This window comes from Talpa europaea (assembly GCF_964194135.1).
Source record: "Talpa europaea genome assembly, chromosome: 8".
In the NCBI taxonomy this organism is placed as follows: domain Eukaryota; kingdom Metazoa; phylum Chordata; class Mammalia; order Eulipotyphla; family Talpidae; genus Talpa; species Talpa europaea.
Genome location: NC_140075.1, coordinates 83,375,274 through 83,394,744, shown reverse-complemented (window position 1 = coordinate 83,394,744; position 19,471 = coordinate 83,375,274). Strand labels below are relative to the sequence as shown.

At 38.0% G+C, this 19,471-nt stretch overlaps 1 protein-coding gene across 1 annotated transcript in view; it reads right to left on the bottom strand.

The window, feature by feature from the left end:
* Positions 1 to 15,710, bottom strand: part of GPR137C (G protein-coupled receptor 137C) — a gene marked incomplete at both ends in the record, with an annotated part of 61,229 nt that extends 45,519 nt beyond the window's left edge. The window contains one exon of the mRNA XM_084240949.1: positions 15,267 to 15,710. Within this exon, the coding sequence (XP_084097075.1) occupies positions 15,267 to 15,710 (444 nt within the window). The remainder of the gene's footprint in view (positions 1 to 15,266) is intronic.
* Positions 15,711 to 19,471: the final 3,761 nt, after the last annotated feature.

Below are 19,471 nucleotides of genomic sequence, written 5' to 3'. Positions count from 1 at the left end.
GTAAGTCTTGAAATCAGTGTAGTCCTCTAGCTTTGTTATTTTTTCAAAATTATTTCAGTTCTTTTAAATTCCTTGCATTTCCATATATATATACTTTAAAATCATCTTGCCAATTGCTACTAAAAATCCTGCTATTTTAATAGGGATTGCATGTATAAGTCAATTTGAAGAAGTGACATCTTAAAAATATAAAATCTTCTAGGATGTACTCTGTCACTTACTTAAATCTTAAATTTCTCTTAGTAGTTTTTATCATTTATTTTTCCTTTATAATATATTTTAAGTAAAACACCAACCTAAGCATTAATTTTCCTGTGGTTATAGCTCTACAACAGAAAATGGTGTTATATACCAGCCAGTGTTATCAAAACTTCTATGAAAATAAATGATGCTGTTCCAGGAGTCAGAAACAGATATGTGACAATGAGCAGCAATAATAAATATCATTAACACCAAAATTACCATTTCAATACCCACACACGTATCTTTTGTTCCAATATCATAAAAAGTTTTTACTTTTCCTCCACTACCATCTCTTACATCCCTTTGTCTTTTTCTTTCCCCACATAGTTTTCATTGTTTTTTAATTTTTTAAATATTTATTTATTTATACAAGAACTGGGGTACAGGCCAGAGGCGCGGGATGACAAGAGAATTCACCAGAGACAGAACGGGCAACAGAACAGGCAGATGACCGAAAATACTTCTGAGGGGAGCAGTGGGTGAGACAGGAGAGGTCTGTGGTGCCATGTGGGTATCTTTCTGGCCGGCCAGGAATAGAACCCGCACTGCAGAGGCTGTGGACAGCTTTACAGCTCTGCGTTCAACCAGCTGCACCACCAGAGAGGCCACGTAGTTTTCATTTTAGAGTTCTTAAAACCTCTATTATTAAATCTATTCCTAAGTATTTTAATTTTTTGGCACTATTGTAAATGGAATTGTTTTTATATTTCATTTTCTAATTGTTTTCTACTAATATATAAAATATAAAATATAGTTATATACTGCAAGTTTATTAAATTCCCTTATTAACTTTAGGTTTTTTTTTTTTTGTAGACTATTAAGATTTTCTACCCAAACAATCATGTCACCTACAAATGCAGACAATTTTACTTCTTTCCAATTTTTAAACCTTTTTTTCTTATCTATTGCAATTGCTAGTTCTCTAGCATAATGTTTATGACAAGAAGTGTGTGTATTTTCTTCCTTTTCTAGGGGGCAATTGTTCAGTCTTTCACTTTTAGTACAATGTCAGGATTAGATTGAGGAATTTCTCATCTTTTCTGTAGTTTGCTAAAAGTAACCATTAAATGGTGGTTGTTTTTGTCAAACCCTTTCTATGCATTTAATAAGTATATTATTTTCTTCTTTTATACTGCTAAAGTGATTGCTTTTTAAATGTTCAGCCAATGTTGCATTCTTAGAATAAAACATATTTGGCCATGATTCATTGCCCTTTATAGTTCTGGATTAGCTTGCTTAGATGCATAGATTTTGTATTAATGTCCACCAAAGATATTTGCAAAAATTTTTCATGATTACTTTTTTCTGATTTTGGTATCATTTAGTTTTTGCAACAACCCTATGGAGTAGGCATTATTACTACCCAGTTTTGAAAATAGGAATGGACACAAAGAAGTTTAGAAGTTGTCCAAGGACACAGAGCGGGTAAGTGATTGAGATATACAATGTTTCACTGCCTCTACATTTTAAAAAGTTTTGCTGTCATGCTTTAGTATGAGGTCCATTAAAAAAAAAAAGTCTAAGTGTTAATAACAAGAAAGGGTACCTGTTATAGATACAGTATTTGATGAATCGTCATTTTTTTCTATTTCCTTACTGGGTTAGAGTTTTTATCTGCTTGATCTATCAATAATAAAATATTAGATTTATTGATTTCTCCATGAAGTACTATTAATTTTTTCTTTTGGTTTGTATGATGTGATTTTTATTTTTCTATGCTTCTAATGTCATTCTCCTTGTCCTTGTATTGGGAATATCTCTTGTATAGCATATACAAGAATTTGCTTTTAAGTGCAGTGTGACAAATTTTCTTTATTCTACATTCTTAAATTCAAGACACTAAAAGTTTCCTATTCCTTTTTTAACCTATGTACTTTATTCATTTGATCTTTCTTAAGGTTTGCATTTGCTTATTTTTTTCTTGTTACATTTTTCTGGACAAGTTCTGTCCTTATTCTACAACTCACCATTTTTATTCAAGCCAAGTTATTTCCACCCAAATATATAAAAAAGTTATATATTTCTTTTCTTATCTTTGTTTTATTGAAAAAGTATATTCAACCTAAAGTTTAATGCTAATCAATTATATTCCTTCCTCCAAATGACATTAGGACCACACAGTGCTTTTAACTCCATCATTCTGCTCCTGATTCATAAGCTACTGTCCATTTCTTTCCATTTATTGATGCTAATGAGAAATCGTTTTATACATTTACTGTTTAGATTTACCTACATATGTACTATTTTCTTTTGTCATCATTCCTTCTGGTATTTTAGTGCTTTCTTTCTGAGGTAATTTCCTTTCTTTCTGACATACACCCTTTGGAATTATTTTTTTTAAAGATTTCTTTTTTATTTATACAATAGCTGGGGTACAGGCCAGAGGTGAGGGAGGGTAAGAGGATTCACCAGAGACAGAATGGGGAGCTGAACAGCAGATGGACCGAAAGCACTTTTGAGATTCAGCCAGGGAGCCTAAGAGGGCTGAAGAAATATTTTTCACCCCTGCATCCTTAAGGTTCCATCCATTTTGTCACATAATGCAGAACTTACTTAAAGGGATGAACAGTGTGTGTGTGTGTGTGTGTGTGTACACTTCATTTACCTACTCAGTTATTGATTGACATTTACTTTGTTTCCACATCTTGCCTACTGTTTATGTGATGAATTTGGGAAAATAATATCTCTTTCAGATGTTGTTCTTAATATCCTTTGGCTAAATACCCAGAATAGGAAATGCTGGATCCTATGGCAGTTCTAAGTCTTTTTTTTTTAAGATTCATTTGTTTATTTATACAAGCACTGGGAACAGTCAGAAGCATGAGAGGGTGAGAGAATTCACCAGAGCCAGAGTGGGGAACAGAACAAGCAGATGGACAAAATACACTGCTGAGGGGAGCAGCGGGCGCGGCAGGAGAGGTCTGTGGGCCATGTGGGACCGTTGCCGGCGGCCAGGGTTCGAACTGGCACTGCAGAGGCTGGCATACTGCAGAGGCTGTGGGCAACTTCGCAGCCCAGTGCTCAACCGCTGCGCCACAAGGGGAGGCCCTGTAGTTCTAAGTTTTTGAGGAACCTCTATACTGTTTTTCATGGCAGCTACCCTTGTTTGCACTGCCAATAACAGGATGTATTTTGCTTTTGGATAATAGCCATACTGACAGGTAGAAGATATTATTTCATTGTAGTTTTGATTTTCATTCCTCAAAAGGTTAGTAATGTTGGGCATTTTTCATATACCTATTGCCCATTTATATATATCTTCTTTGGAGAAATGTCTTTTCAAGTTCTTTGCTCATTATTTAATTAATTTATTATTATTTGCAATGAAGCTGTAGGAGTTCCTTGCATATTTTGAAAATTAACCCCTTATCAGATACATGGTTAGCAAATATTTTCCCCCATTCAGTAGGAGGCACTTTTACTCTGTTGATTATTTCTCTTGCTGTGCAGAAGCTTTTTAGTTTGATGTAGCACTACTTGTTCATTTTTATAGCCTGTGCTTTTGGTGTAATATCTATATTGTCAAGATCAGTATCATGAAGCCTTTCTCCTCTGTTCTCTTCTAGGTCACAAGTCTAAACAAATTTAAGATGACTAAAATCATACCAAGTATCTTCTCTGAGCACAATAGGATGAAACTAGAAATCGACATAAGTATAATGGGAAAATTCACAAATAAGTGGAAATTGAACTCACTCTTGAAAAACTATAGTCAAAGAAGGTTGAGAGAAGTTAGAAAATTACCAAAGTATATGAAAATGATGTTAATTGTAGCTTTTCATATACGACCTTAGTTATGTTGAGGTAATTTCCTTCTATTGCTAGAAGAATTTTTAACATGAAAAGTGTTTAATGTTTAATTTTTAACATGAAAAGTGTTTAATGTTTCATATTAAGAATTTTTAACATGAAAAGTATTTAATTGTTCACATGATTATCTGCATATATTAAGATGATTATGACTTTCAGCCTTTATTCTGTTGCCTTGATATGTCACATTGATTTTCATATGGTGAATGATCTTTGCACAATCCTGGATTGAGTTGTATGGTCCTTTAAATGTGCTGTTGGAGTTGATTTGCTAGTAATTAGGGAGGATTTTTGCAGCTCTATTCATGAGGAACATTGGTGTGTATGGTGCTCTTTTTATGAAGTGTCTTTTTTTGACTTTAGTTTCAGGTTGATACTGATCTCGTAGAATGAGTTAGGGAGTGTTTATTTCTCTTCTGTTTTTTTAAAATTCTGAGGATTTGTACTAATTCTCCTTTAAATTTTCATAGAAATCTTTAGTGAAGTCATCTTGGTCTGGGTGTTTTTGCTTTGATTTTTTATTATGTGTATTGAGGTTTTCTTAGTTTACAACAAGATATGTTTTAGGAGTATTGGTTCATACCTCTACAAATGTCATCACACTGGCTTTTCTTTGTTGGGAAGTTCTTGATTACTAAGTCATTCGCCATACTAGTTATAGGCCTGCTCAGACTTTCTATTTCGTCATGAGTCAGTCTTGGTAAGTTGTGTGTTTTTTGGAATTTATCCATTTCTTCTAGGTTATACAGACGGTTGGCTCATAGTCTTTTGTGATCATTTTTATTTCTGTGGCATTAGTTATAATGTCTTTTTTTTTCATTTCTGAACTTTCCTTTTATTCCCTTACTGTACTTAAGTCATTGGATTTTGCTTATCTTTTTTTTTAATTTTTTTTTATAGAAGCATGTTTTATTTATTTATTTGTTTGTTTGTTTTGTTTATACATGCACTGGGTACAGTCAGAAGCGCGGGAGAGTGAGAGAATTCACCAGAGCCAGAGCGGGGAGCAGAGCAGGCAGAAGGAACGAAGTACACTGCTGAGGGGAGCAGCGGGCGGCAGGAGAGGTCTGCGCGCCATGTGGGACCCTCCTCTGGTGGCCGGGGAGCAGCCGGGGATCGAACCGGCGCCGCAGAGGCCGCGGGCAGCTTCGCAACCCAGTGCTCAACCGCTGCACCACCGGGGAGGCCCCAGATTTTGCTTATCTTTAAAAAAAAAAAAAAACTCTTGGTTTCATTCATTTTTCCTATTGCTTTTGTGTTTTCTATTTTATTTGTGCCCTGATCTTTGTTATCGCATGCCTTCTAACTTTGGGATTAGTTTTTTCTTCTTTTAGCATCTTAAAGTATAAAGCTGGATTGTTTTTCTGGTATTTTTCTTCTTTTTAAGTGGTGCCTTTCACTATGAATTTCCTTCTTAGTATTGCTTTTGCAAAATCCCATAATTTGGGGGTATGCAATGTTTTCTTTTTTCTTGAGGAATTTCTAATTTCTGTTTTCCTCTTTGATACAATGGTCGTTCAAGAGTGTGTTATTTACTTTTCACATTGTTTTAAATCTCCAGTTTTATTTTTACAATTGATATCTAATTTCATTCCATTGTGGTCAGAAAAGACACTTGGTATGATTTCAGTCTTCTTAAATTTGCTCTAAGACTTGTTTTGTGAACAAATATGTGATCTACCTTGAAGAAAGATTCATGCATGCTTGTGAAGAATGTGCATTTTGTTGCTGGTGGGAAATTTGGGGATGGAATGGTCTATATTTGTCTTCCAGGTCCATTTGATCTACAGTGTTGCCCAAGTGCTCTGTTTCCTTTTTGATCTTCTGTCTGGGTATTCTACTATTGAAAGTGAGGTACTGAAATCTCCAATTAGTGTATTAACTGTTTATTTCTCCCTTCAATTCTGTCAACATTTAAAAAATATGTTTAAGTAGTCTGCTGTTGGGTGCATATATATTTATATTTGTTTCATCTTCATGGTGGATAAACCCTTTCATCATTATAAAATGCTCACTGTCTAATGAGAGTTTTTGACTTAAAAGTCTATTTTGTCTAAGTATTTTGGTTACTATTTGCATGGAATATCTTTTACCATTCAATGTATATGTTTAAAAATAAAGTGAATTTCTTATAGATAGCACATAGTTGAGTACTTATATTTTTGATCTACTCAGCAATTCTATATCTTTTGATTGAAGTTTAATACATTTAAAGTAATTATTAAGAAAGGATTTACTATTGCCATTTTGTTAATCTTTTTTTCCCCCAGTTAATCTTATAGTTCTTGGTGTGTCCTTTCCTCTCTTACTATTGTCCTTTGTGTTTCATTGATTCTTTTCTGTATTAATATACTTTGATTCCTTTCGTGTAACATCCATAATATTGTTTTTGTGTGGTTAACCTTGGGATTCACAAAAAAATACTTCATAGCTATGAAACTCTGCTTTAAGCTGGTAATAAGTTCAATTATATACAAAAATTGCAATTTAACTTCTCCCCTCTCACACTATAAATTTAATGTTGTGTATCTTTTAGCATATTTTGTTTTAATTTTTCTAAACTTTATACTAGAAATAAGTGATTTACCCATCGTTACAATAAAACAGTATTTTCTATTTGTCTATATATTGACCTTTACTGAGAAGTTTCATGCTTTCTTATATGATCATGTTACTGTTTAGCATCCTATTGTTTTAACTTGAAGAATTCTAACATTTCCTGCAAGCAGGTTTAATGGTGATGAATCCTTCAGTTTTTGTTTGTCTGGGAAAGTACTTGTCCAATTTTGAAAACAGCATTGCAGAGCATGTTATTTTTGGTTGGCACTTTTTTCTTTTAGCATTTTAAATATATCATTCTGACCTGGAATATTTCTGCTGAAAAAGTAAGACTTTCTTTGTATGTGACAGAGCTCCAAAAACCGACAAAACAGAAGCCTAACCTCTAGGGAGGCCCCTAAGGAAAGCTGGGAGGCAAGATGTATGTACTAACTTCATTCCCCATTTGGGAGATGCTAGAATATAGGTGCTCTCTCCCTCCCTAATTTTATGACACGTCACTGGGTTCAGGGACTCCAGTAAGAAGTTGTCTTAAATCTCTTTACTGTCTTTGGTGATTCTCATTGTGTTCAGGTGGAATGCAGGAACTTTTCAATTAGTTTTGAGATTTCTCACAAAGGGAATTTGTTCACAACTTTTTGCTGAATCGGTGTTTGTATGGGCTAAGGAGGTCGAGGGCTTCCTACACCATCTTGTTGACATCACCCCCAACATGGCTTCTTTTTCATCCTTATTGATGATAGTTTCATTATGGTAGAATTTTAGGTTGTTGGTTATTTTCTGTCAGCATTTTGATGGTTTTACACTGTCTTCACAGTTGCTTAGTGGTTAACAAGATAACTAACACTACAGCTAATTTTCTTTTCTTTTCAGCAATATCTTCTCTGTCTAGTTGTTTTGAAAATTCTTAGTTGCTAGGAGATTTTTTTCTAATGGGTTTATTTTCACTTAGTTTGTATTGGAACTTTGGGGCTCTGAATCTGAAAGTTAGTGTCTTTAAAATTTTTACAAACTAAGTCATAATTTGCTTGGACAACTTCTCTGAAATTCCAAATAGATATATGTTTGACCTGCTCATTATATCTTCAGTCTCTCAATCCCTATTTGTATTTTCCATCTTTTATTTCCCTGGGCTACATTCTTGGCTATTTTTCCTCAGATTTTCTAGTTCATTAATTTATTTTTAATTGCCTTTTTATTTTAGTTTATAATTATTATGATTTATTTCTAAAGGTTTATAATTATTATGATTTATTTCTAAAGGTACCTGTCAATTTTGATTTCAGTAGTGCTTCTTAATTCATATAAATGGATTATTTTATACTATGTATTTTTATAATTCTGATAGCTTCAATATTTGCAGGTAAGATTTGTTAGTGTGATTTTTAATGATAAGCTCATGTTCCTTCGAATTTTATCTTTTTGGATTCTGGGTTTAAAATATACATACTCAACAGATGATTTGCATTTGCTTCTTCCAGGCGCTTGAAGTTACTTTCAATCCAGGATAACTTTAAACTACATTTTCAGGTTGGGTATTTATTTTCTTCAAAGTTAGAGAAGTGGTTGTTTGGCATTCTTATGTTACGCATTCTTAGGAACATGATTCTTTTCCTAATTTGTATCTTCTTCATCCAGAGTCCTCCCCCTAATTCCTCCACTGATGATGTATTCTTTCAGAGTTCCAGCATCATGTTGGAGAGGATGAGGTCTCTATTAGACTGCACCATAGGTATTGCTTCCAATGTGACAATACCACAAGCCCAACCCATAAATTAAAAAATCCAGATTTTAGTCTAGCAGGAAGCACCTAATAACCATGCTCAAACCTAAGAAAAACATCAGTGGAGTACTTTATCATTCCACATTTACTTGTTTATTGTAGTTTCTTGCATCTAAGGAATTTCCTCACTTGCCAGCTCAGTCATTCATTGAAAAGAATTAAATACTCTTGCCAGCATTTTTGGGCATTTCTGTGAATCTTTGGTCAGTTAAATAGCTCTGGTTTCTAATTCTTTAAACTAGGAGGCAAGGGTCATATGCTGAGTATAATTGGGGAGGAAAGAGTTTGGTGGAAAGTGCAGAAGATCTGAAATGATGGAAAATGGGAGAGCAAGTTAAATAGGAAAACACTAAGTAACAAGGAGTTAATGGTATTCAGAAAAATTCATTGGAAGAGATTACTCGATAACATTTTATACATCCAGGTTACACAGTAGGTTTACATATATAGTACTAGCCTTATAACCTTATACAAATCACATTTGGTTTCTATGTACTTTGTGAAGGCAAGTGTTTCAATGTGCTTTGAAAACATTAAATCACATGAAATGTAAGGCATGTAGTCTTGTCTTCTGCCAGAGATATGTATTTCAAACTCTCACCTCATAGATGAGCTCAGGAAAAACAGAATCAAGTTAATGGATAAAACAGTGTTGTAGATTCAGACAAAAATAATTTTAACCACAGTTAAGAATAAAAATGAAATACTGAACAAAACATCTATTTTCAGTAAACACCTGAGTCATAATGTGAGACTTACTTGTTTTACAGACTTTTCTACTTAATAGAGTTATTGAAAACAAATTAGCAAAGCCTTACTTACTATGGGCATTTGCCCAATGAAATAAATATTGGTAAGTAAAACTCTGTAATATATTTATTACACTGATTTATTATACTCTGTAATATTTATATTATACTGATTTTGTTAGTAAGATTTTACCTGTAGTAATCAAAATTAACTTCTATCTAATTAAAACCAAGATAGCCTAAGAATATTAGCATTCATATAACAGGCATTCTTTTTTTTATGATTGATTTCTTTTTTTTAATATTTTATATAATTTTTACATCACTTTTCATTTTTGTACAATTTATGCATTTTCATTATGGTTATATTCCCCATACAACTGCACCCCCCTTTATTTTGACTCTAGTGCTTCCTCTGCCCACCCCCTGTAGTGTGTCTTTGGCTTATAGTTGCTTGTTGATTTTGATTTTTACTTTGTATTGATTAGTCTTTTTCCTGGTCTCTTATTTAAGTTTTCTAAATTCCTGCTATGAGTGAGACCATCTGGTATTTTTCTTTTTCTTTCTGACTTATTTCGCTGAGCATGATCCCTTCCAGCTCCATCCACATTGCTGCAAATTGCATGTGTTTATCTTTTTTGAATGCTGAGTAATATTCCATGGTGTATATGTACCACATCTTCTTGATCCAGTCATCTATTTTTGGGCATTTGGGTTGTTTCCATAGCTTAGCTATTATAAATAGTGCTGCTATGAACATAGGCATGTGGGTGCCCTTTGGATTAATGTTTCTGTGTCATTTGGGTAAATACCTAAGAGTGGAATTGCTGGATCATATGGAAGCTCTATGTTTAGTAGGTCAAGAAATCTCCACACAGCTCTCCATAGTGGTTGGACCAGTTTGTACTCCTACCAGTAGTGCAGGAGAGTTCCTTTTTCTCCACAACCTCGCCAACATTTGTTGTTGCTAGTTTTTTTAATATGTGCCATTCTCACTGGTGTGAGATGGTATCTCATTGTAGTTTTGATTTGCATTTCCCTGATTATAAGTGATGTTGAACATTTTTTCATATGCCTGCATACAACAGGCATTCTTTCAGGCAGAAAATATAGATTCCTGAAAGCATGTAAGTAATTTATCTCAAATGTTCATCAAAAAGAAGTTAACCCTGAAATCTTAGATGGCTAAATGTTTTCTAGAATTTGGCCCCTTCAAGATTGTCGTTCAATGATATATTCATTCATTGTTCTAGTTGCTATGAGATAAAAATATAAAGTAACTCCTTATCCTTAAGGAGTTTCAATTTTAGGTGGTAAAAACACTTGTCAAAAATCACAGACCATTATAACAAGTCCAAAGTACCTGTAGGTTATCTGAAGTGCCATCAATATTTGGAAGAACATATCCACTGTCAGGGACAATGATAGTATCCATGACTATAAGAGTTAAGATTCTGAATTTAATTTCCTAACTATTTTGGTACTATGACTAAGTCACTGTATTTTATCCCAATTAAGAAACTGGCACTCATGTTACAAAATTGCAAGAAAAAATATCAATATGGTCTCAAAGATGAACTCATTGATTTTGGCATGCATCACAACATTCCAAAGATAGTATACTATCAGCTCTCATTTTAAGTTCTTTTACTTGTTCCAATGGAAGATAGCATCTCTTTTTATTAAACATTGTCTTGTTGACTTATTTATAGCTTTTATATTTTAAATTTATATTTATTGAGGTAATGTTAATTTATAACATTATACATTTTTTAGGAGAATAAGTTCACATCTCTATAAATGTATGTTACAACACCATTCCTACCACCAAAGCCCCCCTTTACCTTATTCCACTGGGGTCCCCTACGCCATTTGCACCCATTCTCCTTCTGGTAGTCTCAATTCAGATTTTAAAGGTTTGCGTTGTTTTATTTTTTTGTCTGCTTTGTTTTCTATATTCGATATAAGTGAAATCATTTGGCATTTGTCTTTTTCCTTCTGACTTATTTCACTTAGCATAATCTCCCCCAGTTCCATCCATATTGTTACAAATGGCAAGATTTCATCATTTTATTTTATAGCTGAGTAGTATTCCATTCTGGTATATATGCCATATTTTCTTTATCCATTCATCTGTCATTGGGCACTAGGTTGTTTCCATGGCTTGGCTTCTATAACAATAGGAGTGCCTATGCTCCTTTAAATTAGTGTTTTTATATTCTTTTGGTAGATACCTAGGAAAGAGATTGCTGGATCCTACGATAGGTATGTTTTTAACATTTAAAGAAACCTTCATACTGTTTTCTGTAGAGGCCAGACTAGTCTACACTCCCCTGAACAGTATACCAGGTCTCCTATTTTCTCCATATCCTTACCAACACTAGTTGTTTCTTGTTTTGATATGGACCATTCTCACAGGTGTGAAGGGATATCTCATTGTGGTTTTGATTTACATTTCTCTGGTGATGACACTTGCTGGCTATCTGTATGTCTTCTTTGGAAAAGTGTCTATTTAGCTCTGCTGCCCATTTTTTGATTTTGTTATTTCTTTTGTTGTTGAAATGTATGAGTTAGTCATAGATTCTGGATATTAGTTCATTGTTGGATAGGGTGTCTTTTTGTTTTACCGATAGTTTCTTTCCATGTGAAAGGAAGTTTTTAAATTTGATGTAGCCCTATTTGTTTATTTTTCTTGTTTCCCTTGTATTGCAATGGAACAAAATTTAGAGGTCAGAAATAGGCCCACATTTATATGGACAGTTAACTTAAGACAAAGGAGCCAAGCAAGGTCAGTAGAGAAAGCAAAGTCTATTCAACAAATGGTGTTGGGAAAACTGGACAGCCACGTACAAAAGAATGAACCTAGACCACCATCTCACACCCTACACAAAAATTCAAAATGGACAGATTAGGATGTAAGACCTGAAATCATAAAAATACATAGATGAAAACATAGGCAAAACACTTCGTGATAGTACTATCACGAATAGTGATGTCATAGGGGACTTCACTACATTGGCAATATAATCTGTTTTAAATACTTAATTCTATTTCTATGATAAAAGTATAGGAGTGTAAACCCTCTATGGTAATGTACATGTTCTATAGATCACGGTGGAAAAGTTCAATAGGTGTTTTTAGATTTGTGTATAGGTTTTTGTTGTTTGCTTTCTTCCAACTGTCTGCTTCTAAGAGGTAAAGTACAAGTTGAAAAGGCCAGTAATTTCAGAAAGAGTTATTCCTTTTATCTCAAAAAGGAATAAAAGGACAAGAAGTTCTACTCCGTATGGACAAGAAGAGTGGTTTAGGCAGTCTTTACCTTTTGAAAACTTACTGAGTTTTAGAAGATCCATCAAAATGTGTTCACAGTGGTAATAGCCATTTTACTAATTTCACTTTACAATGCTCCATTGTTCTTTTACATTTCATTCTTAAAGTTAGAATGCTTTCAATTAGTAAGAAATGATATGACAAACGCTTTAAAGAGAGCAAAAGTAAAATGGAATTGGTAATATGAAAATACAAGTAAATTAAAAATAGTACTTTACTGAAGCACAAAGATGGCATGATTTGGTAATTCAGAAATACAACTATCCAGAAAAGATGTAGGACATTTTGGTTAAAAAAAATCAAATGTCAATTGAATTTTGTATTTGTCACCACATATTTTTCTCTACCATTACTATTGAACTAAGAGCTCACTGAGAAAGTTTCATTAATTTAGAATGGCTGGATGGGATGAATACATCCAGGTTACTTGAAATTGATATGAAAATTTGAATTTGAGTATGTTAAATAGATTAATCTGAATTCCCCTATTGAACAGTAAAATGATTTCTGGTTAAGATGTCTCTTTTTAAAACGGCATAAAATTTGTTTTTTTAGATAGTTACATCTCTTAAAATTGTTAGTTTGATTATAAAAAGATAAGGATAGACGCATAGCCTACATCCTTTTTAGGAGGCACTACAAAATGAAAAAGCTTTAGCTCAGCTTATTTCCAAATCGCATTTTCTAGGTTCATTGGGTTTTATTGCTTTAAAAAAAAAAAAAAGTACACCACACAAATAAGAATCATTTAGCAAGAAGACCTTTAAATTCCTCCTTATCAGCTTGGAAAATCAGCAATCAAAAGTCTGAAAACACAATCCAGATATTGTGTATTTTATGCCACAGAAGCGTACTTTCAGAATTCTGAGCTTAAATATAGATGTCTTTTTCCTTTTATGATAATGTTTAGCTACTTGATGTTTACCTCAGGGTGAGAGGTGCTGACTGGGAGAAGGCACAAGGGAGCCTTCTAGGACATTTATCTTAATCTGGTGTTAACATGAGTGTATGCATATGTAAAATTTCACCTAGCTGTACATCGAAGATTTGCGTACTTGATGGTATGTTACACCTTTAGAAAAAAGCAAAAAGAATGTTTAGTCACTTTCTAAGATGCTCACCAACCATTTTACAATGAATCATTAATGCAATTTTATAAGTCAAAATGTATAGGGGAAAACATCTGAAGCTTGTGACATACCGACTAATCACCATTAGCAACATCTGAATTAAGTCTCTGAGGCTAGAGCAAAGCTTTAGTTGAGGGCAGAAAAACTGTTGGCAGAATACAATGTATCCATTTAAATACACAGGATAGAAGTGTAGTAACAGTTTAAACAACAACTAGAAGATCAGAACATAGTTCAATAAGAGTCATGACTATGGCATAATTATGATTACCACGCTTTTTGTTTCTTCTTGCTGTTTGGGTTTTGTCATTGTATTGCTTGGACTTGCAAAGGATGGGGAAGGAGAAGAATTAAAGTTAAATTAGTTTTGTTACCTGTTTTCAACTGTTGTTTTTAGTCTGCTAAAAAAGCCTAAGTTATGATTACGATTTTAAATTATGCATTATACTTTCTATCTATTAAGGGAGAAAAGAGTGGTTTTTACGCAGGAAATATAAACACTTCCTCAGCTTCAAGCGTTTTTTACTTTTGCTCTAACTACATTAATTCTCATCCCCCCAAAAGCTTGAGAGGATTAGCTGCATACACCAATATTGTTCTATATTAGTCAGTATTAAGCATATGATGTCACCTTGTTTCCTCCCCTCCTCAAGCTTTTTTTATTTTTTTTCCCTCGCGGGGGGTGGGGTGGAGAGACTTTTGGGGACAATTCTCAAAATTCTATGGCTTAAATACCACGAACTGACACACATGATTGACAACCTCACACTCCCAAACCTGTCTGAAATGGGTCAAATACCTAAGCGGCTGCAGAACAATGCAATCCAACTAGCAATTCCTCATAAAAGAGAAAGGGGGTGTGATTAGGTTCCAGCTATTAAGCAAGTTATTGCAAAAACAGTTTGGTGGTTTGTTTCTGCAATAGGCACAGTTTCAGCTAGTATCTTCTCTTTCAGTGAGCTCCCAAAAAAGACGAGGCTGTGAGAGGTAGGATGAATAGCGAAAGCACGAAGCAACTGGGGCAAACCTAAGGGCTTGAGGGAGGTCTTTACACTGACCCTCGGCGTGGGTTATTATTGATCATTAACCCTGCTGGGGAACTATCGAACGGAATTCGTGTGAGGCTCATCAAGCTACAGGAAAGGAGATGCAGGAGGGAATATAAGCTTCTAATAAAAGAAACGCAGCAACAATAGCAGAGGAACAGCTCTGCCTGGTGACGTAATGGCTGGCAGCAATCCAGCCTCAGCAGAGCTGCTGCTACCTCAGCATCAACCAGCCTCTCTCAGCACAGTCCAGCTTCGGCTGAGCTACCCGGGCTGCTACTTCTTGCGATGCCACTTTGTGGGTGCCGCCAACACCTTACCTTGGGGGGGGGGGCAGAACACCAAACAAAGGGTTGTCCTGCCCGTGGGAAGTTGTCAGAACACACTCTCGTCCACTGCCTCCCCCCAGCCCCTCAGTCACCGAGGCAATCACCTGCTGAAGTTTATTCAGGGCAGCAAGCCTGGCGCACACTCCGGGAGTGCCTCAGTTTCCCCAGGCTGCTCTCGGGGGGCCCCCCCACCCCCGCCCCGGCCCCCCCACAGCGATCTTCCGCTGGAGTTGATCGCCGCGGCCGCGCTCACCCTCCCGGCCCGCAAGCCTGCCCTCCCGCCTTACCTCCGCCAGGTAGAGGTTGAGCAGACAGAGCGTGGAGAACTGGAGGCAGGAGGGGAAGCAGTAGAGCAGCCAGTGCGGGAAGAAGTGCAGGTGAGCGGGCGGCCGGAGCAGGGGCAGGGAGCCGCTGAGCGAGAAGGCGGCGGAGAAGAGGGTGGTCCGGAGCGCTGCCCACAGCAGGCAGAGGAAGAGGCAGAGGCTCTGGTAACTCAGCCGCCGCTCGCGGTACAGGAGCAGCCGCCACAGTTGCAGGTAGGCAAAGGCGAAGAGCGCCGCGTAGAGCAGGGCGTGCAGGACGCTCAGCGCCAACTGCACCGAGCCCGGCACCGCGGCGCCCGAGGCGGCAGCGACCGCGCCTCCGCCCGCGCCCTCCCCGCCGGGCGTCGAGGGCTCGCGGCCGGCCGTGGGGGCGGCGGCGGCCGCCGGCCCCGGCACGGACACCCTCATCGGGCCGGGGGGCGGGCGCGGGAGCGCGGGAAGCGAGGGGCCGCACGCGGAGCCGCCGTCGAGGGGGAGCAGGATCGCCCCCCGGCCCCCCACCCACCCCAGCCTCCAGCCCCAGGAAGTGCCGTGACAGGACCCGGAGCCCCGCGCCGAGCAGCCGCGGCTCCCCGGACCCCGCCTCTTCTCCCCGCCCCCCCGGGGGTCTCGGCTCCTCCTGCTGCGGCTCCGCTCAGTAGCTGCAAAAAACAACTCTTCGCTGGAGACAATCAGCTGAGAAACCCGAGCATTTGAGGCGCTCGCTCCGCACGGTGGGCTCCAGCCGATTGGCCCAGGCGGGCACGCCCCCCGCGCGCCGCACTCGGAAGGCCATAGGCCGCGGGACCCGTCGCTCGAGGGATGGGCGATCTGATTGGGCCTTCGCTTTCCCCGCTTTCTCCCGCCCCTTTACTGCCCACCCACACTGCCGATTGGCCCAGCAACTGCACATCCCACTCGCGCCGGCGGGAGGACTCGTTTGTCGCCCGTCACCTGGGGCGGCTCTCGCTCCGCCCCCTGAGCTTCCCATTGGCTGGCGAGCGCTTACGTAAGGAGCACGAGGAGAGGGAGGAGCCTAAGGGCTTGTTTTTTTTGTTTTTTTTTTTTGCCTGGGAACCTGACTCCGCGGAGCGGGTGACGGTCGCTGGCGCAGAGGCCCCGGTGCCGGCGCGGGCAGGTAGGCGTGGAGACTCGCGTCGGCTGGGCGAGCAGGGCACAGCCCCGCCTTTTTCCTCTCTCGCGAGGAGGGAGCTGCCGGCCGCGCGCCCGCGGGGACCTTGCGGGTCCTCGCCGGTGGGTCTTGCCCGCAGGTGTCGGGCAGGTAGGTAGCCGCGCGGTCCTCGCGGGCGGCGGGGGGAGCGTGCGTGATTTCGCCTGCAGGGATGGGCATTCGGATTCGGAGGTTCTGCTCTAGCTAAGGCCCTGCGGCCGGGCTCTGGAGTTTGTCTTACAAGGGACCGCATCTGAATCCTTTTGAGGCGCATTTTACTTTCTCCACCTCTCCCACCTCTACACCCCCCACCTGCGTGAGCCTTGAGAGAAAAACGGGAGCCCTTTTTGGGGAGAAGGGATGAAATGGGGCGCCTATGCTGTACAAGGGAAAGACGCTGTCCTCCCTCGGAAATGAATCTTAAGAAGGAGAGGTGGAAAGGTTAGATGGATGTCTAAGGGATCTGTGAGGAGGGGATAGTGGGTCTTTGAAACTAAGAATTTGGAAAGATGCTCCGGGCATAAGTTTAGGCAGCAAGTCAGAAACTGGACTGTGACTCTTGATGATTGTCTTGAGAGGAAGAAGTGGAATAATAGTCCGTGTTCCTTAAATTCCACAAGTGTTTATTTCTTCAATTGTATGTGGTAGATGATGGCACTATTCCTGGGGCTCAGAGAGATACCTACCCATCAATTGCTGTATTACCTTATTGTTGGCCTTTTTTTTTTTTTTTTTTGGTAATAAAATGAACAAAGTTATGCAAAATGAAGAGAAAATTTGTGTTCTCCTTAGAATAAGTGGTACATCACAGATTTAGTAAGCCAGTAATCCAGTGAAGGACACAGCTACATTTGCTGTCCCAAGACCCTGTTCTAACTCACCATCCTTTGTGGTAATAAAACTTTGCCCAAGTGTTGCTTCCTTCTTTCTTAGTTAAGTAATCCAAAGGGAACTTTAAAGTCTCTTTTGTGCAGCCGATTCTGGAACAGAATCTAGTTAACCCAGGCACCAGATACTCTTGTGTTTTGTACTGACAAACTGTGATAGATGGTTAGGCCTGGAACTGATGTGCGGCTATTGTTAGATGAAACATTTAGCTGAGGAGGTTGTGAGTGCAGCCTACAGTAGGCTGTACAACTTGCTGTAAAATGTTAACAAGCTTAATCCTACAGCAACACTTCACTGCAAGATTGCACGCTTATTGGAACTTAAGAACTGTACATTATAGATTTTTAGAGAATGTGGCTAGGGTGGTACACAGTTCTGTTTGAAAGGGGACAGAGTACTCATGAAGCAGTAAGTTAACTGCAGTTATGTGCTTAAGTGTGTGTGTGTGTGTGTGTGTATATATATAAAGTGTGAACTCAGAATTATCTGATTTTAGGATCTTGTCAAAATCAGCGGCACTTCCTGTTCTCTGACATGACTGTTTTTGTATCATCTATAACCAAGAAGGTGTAAGTTTGAGGTCACCAATAGACTTTGACCGTGAAGATTCTTTGCGTTTTCTTCTATATTCTCTACTTAAAGTGATATAAACAATATTTTTATAGTATCCATACTATAGTTTTAGGTTTTGCTTGTGAGATTTTTTTTATCTCTGACAGAGCAAGGCCAGATAGCCTGCTTTTTTCTCTTTCTTTTTGCTCAACCTACTTAGAAAGGGCTTTACTTGGAGAGGTTGACTCCTTTGGGTAAGTGATAAACTCTGATGAGATCTAACTAGCATTTTATTTGAGGTTGGTTCATTGAGCAGGTTCTGTTCTCCAGTAGCCACATTAAGTTGTAAATAAGCTATTTTTATTTTTACAGAATGTTCTTACAGGAATTTGGTAAGCATTATATGCCCCATTTGTTACAAAATATAAAATGAATCACAAAATATAAAGTGAATTTTTCACAGAGACCTGATGCCACAGATTTTGGTATAATTTGTTTAATGGTTACAGTTGTAAATTTTTTGTGAGAGGAATACCTCTTATTCTTGAGAGGGAAAACCATCAGTGTTATAATGAATCATAAGGAAAATTTCTGCCTATGAAAGGGAAACCAACCAAGAGTTTTTTTAGAAAAACTTACTGCTAGAGTTTCTAAAAATTGTCCACATGCACAATGATTGAATGTCTTTCTAGGAGAGTAGATTCCTGTAACACAGTGATCTTTCAAACATTTTAAAGCAAAACCATTTAAAATATTATTACGTGGAGGATACCGTTCCACAATGAAGTGTGCCATTAGCTGCTGCCCAGGTGTAGGACACACATGAAGGCCCATCCATCCTTGCCTCCTTCTTTCTCCAGCCTGGAGATCGGTGTTTTTCTCATGAAGTACTTCCTCTTCATTGCCTTATGGCTTCTTTTTCTGTGTTCTGGTGCCAAACAAAACAAACTTTTGTTGCCCTGAGCATTTTATTTGCAAGCTTTAGCCTTTTTTCCCCTCATAGTGTAGCCTCACTGATGCTTTCTCACAGTGTTCATCACCCTCATATTTGTCCTTTGTTAAATATTATACTCCCCCACCCCTAACTTTTAAGTGACCTGTGTGTATATATTTGTTCAGAGTTTTTGGGTGAGGCAAAAATTGTATTTTCCCTTCCAATTCTGAGTAGTGCTGAGGAATTGGGGACAGCTTTCAGGCACAAATAGTAAGAGTTTGCACAAATTGGGAAGTGTATGTATATATTGTAGTTTTGGCAAACATTTGACTTCCCACTTTTTTTTTTTTTTTTGTATTGGCACCTGTTCGGGTAATATAGTCAGTTGCATTTTAAAGAGTTAGCTTCCCTTTTTGAATCTTCCTACAGTGAAACTGGGTCAATTTCCTGTGAATTCTTTGAAATAGAGTGCTGTAAAATCTAGGATATGAATTCATGTTTAAGGCATTGTTCCCTCAGCTGTTACTAAAACCAGTAGAGCTCGGTTGGGCTATACTATAATAACACCTCAAATTGGGTTTAAAACAACAACATGTAAAAAATGCTCACCCAAGGTCATCTGGGAGCTTTGTCCTATGTTGTTCT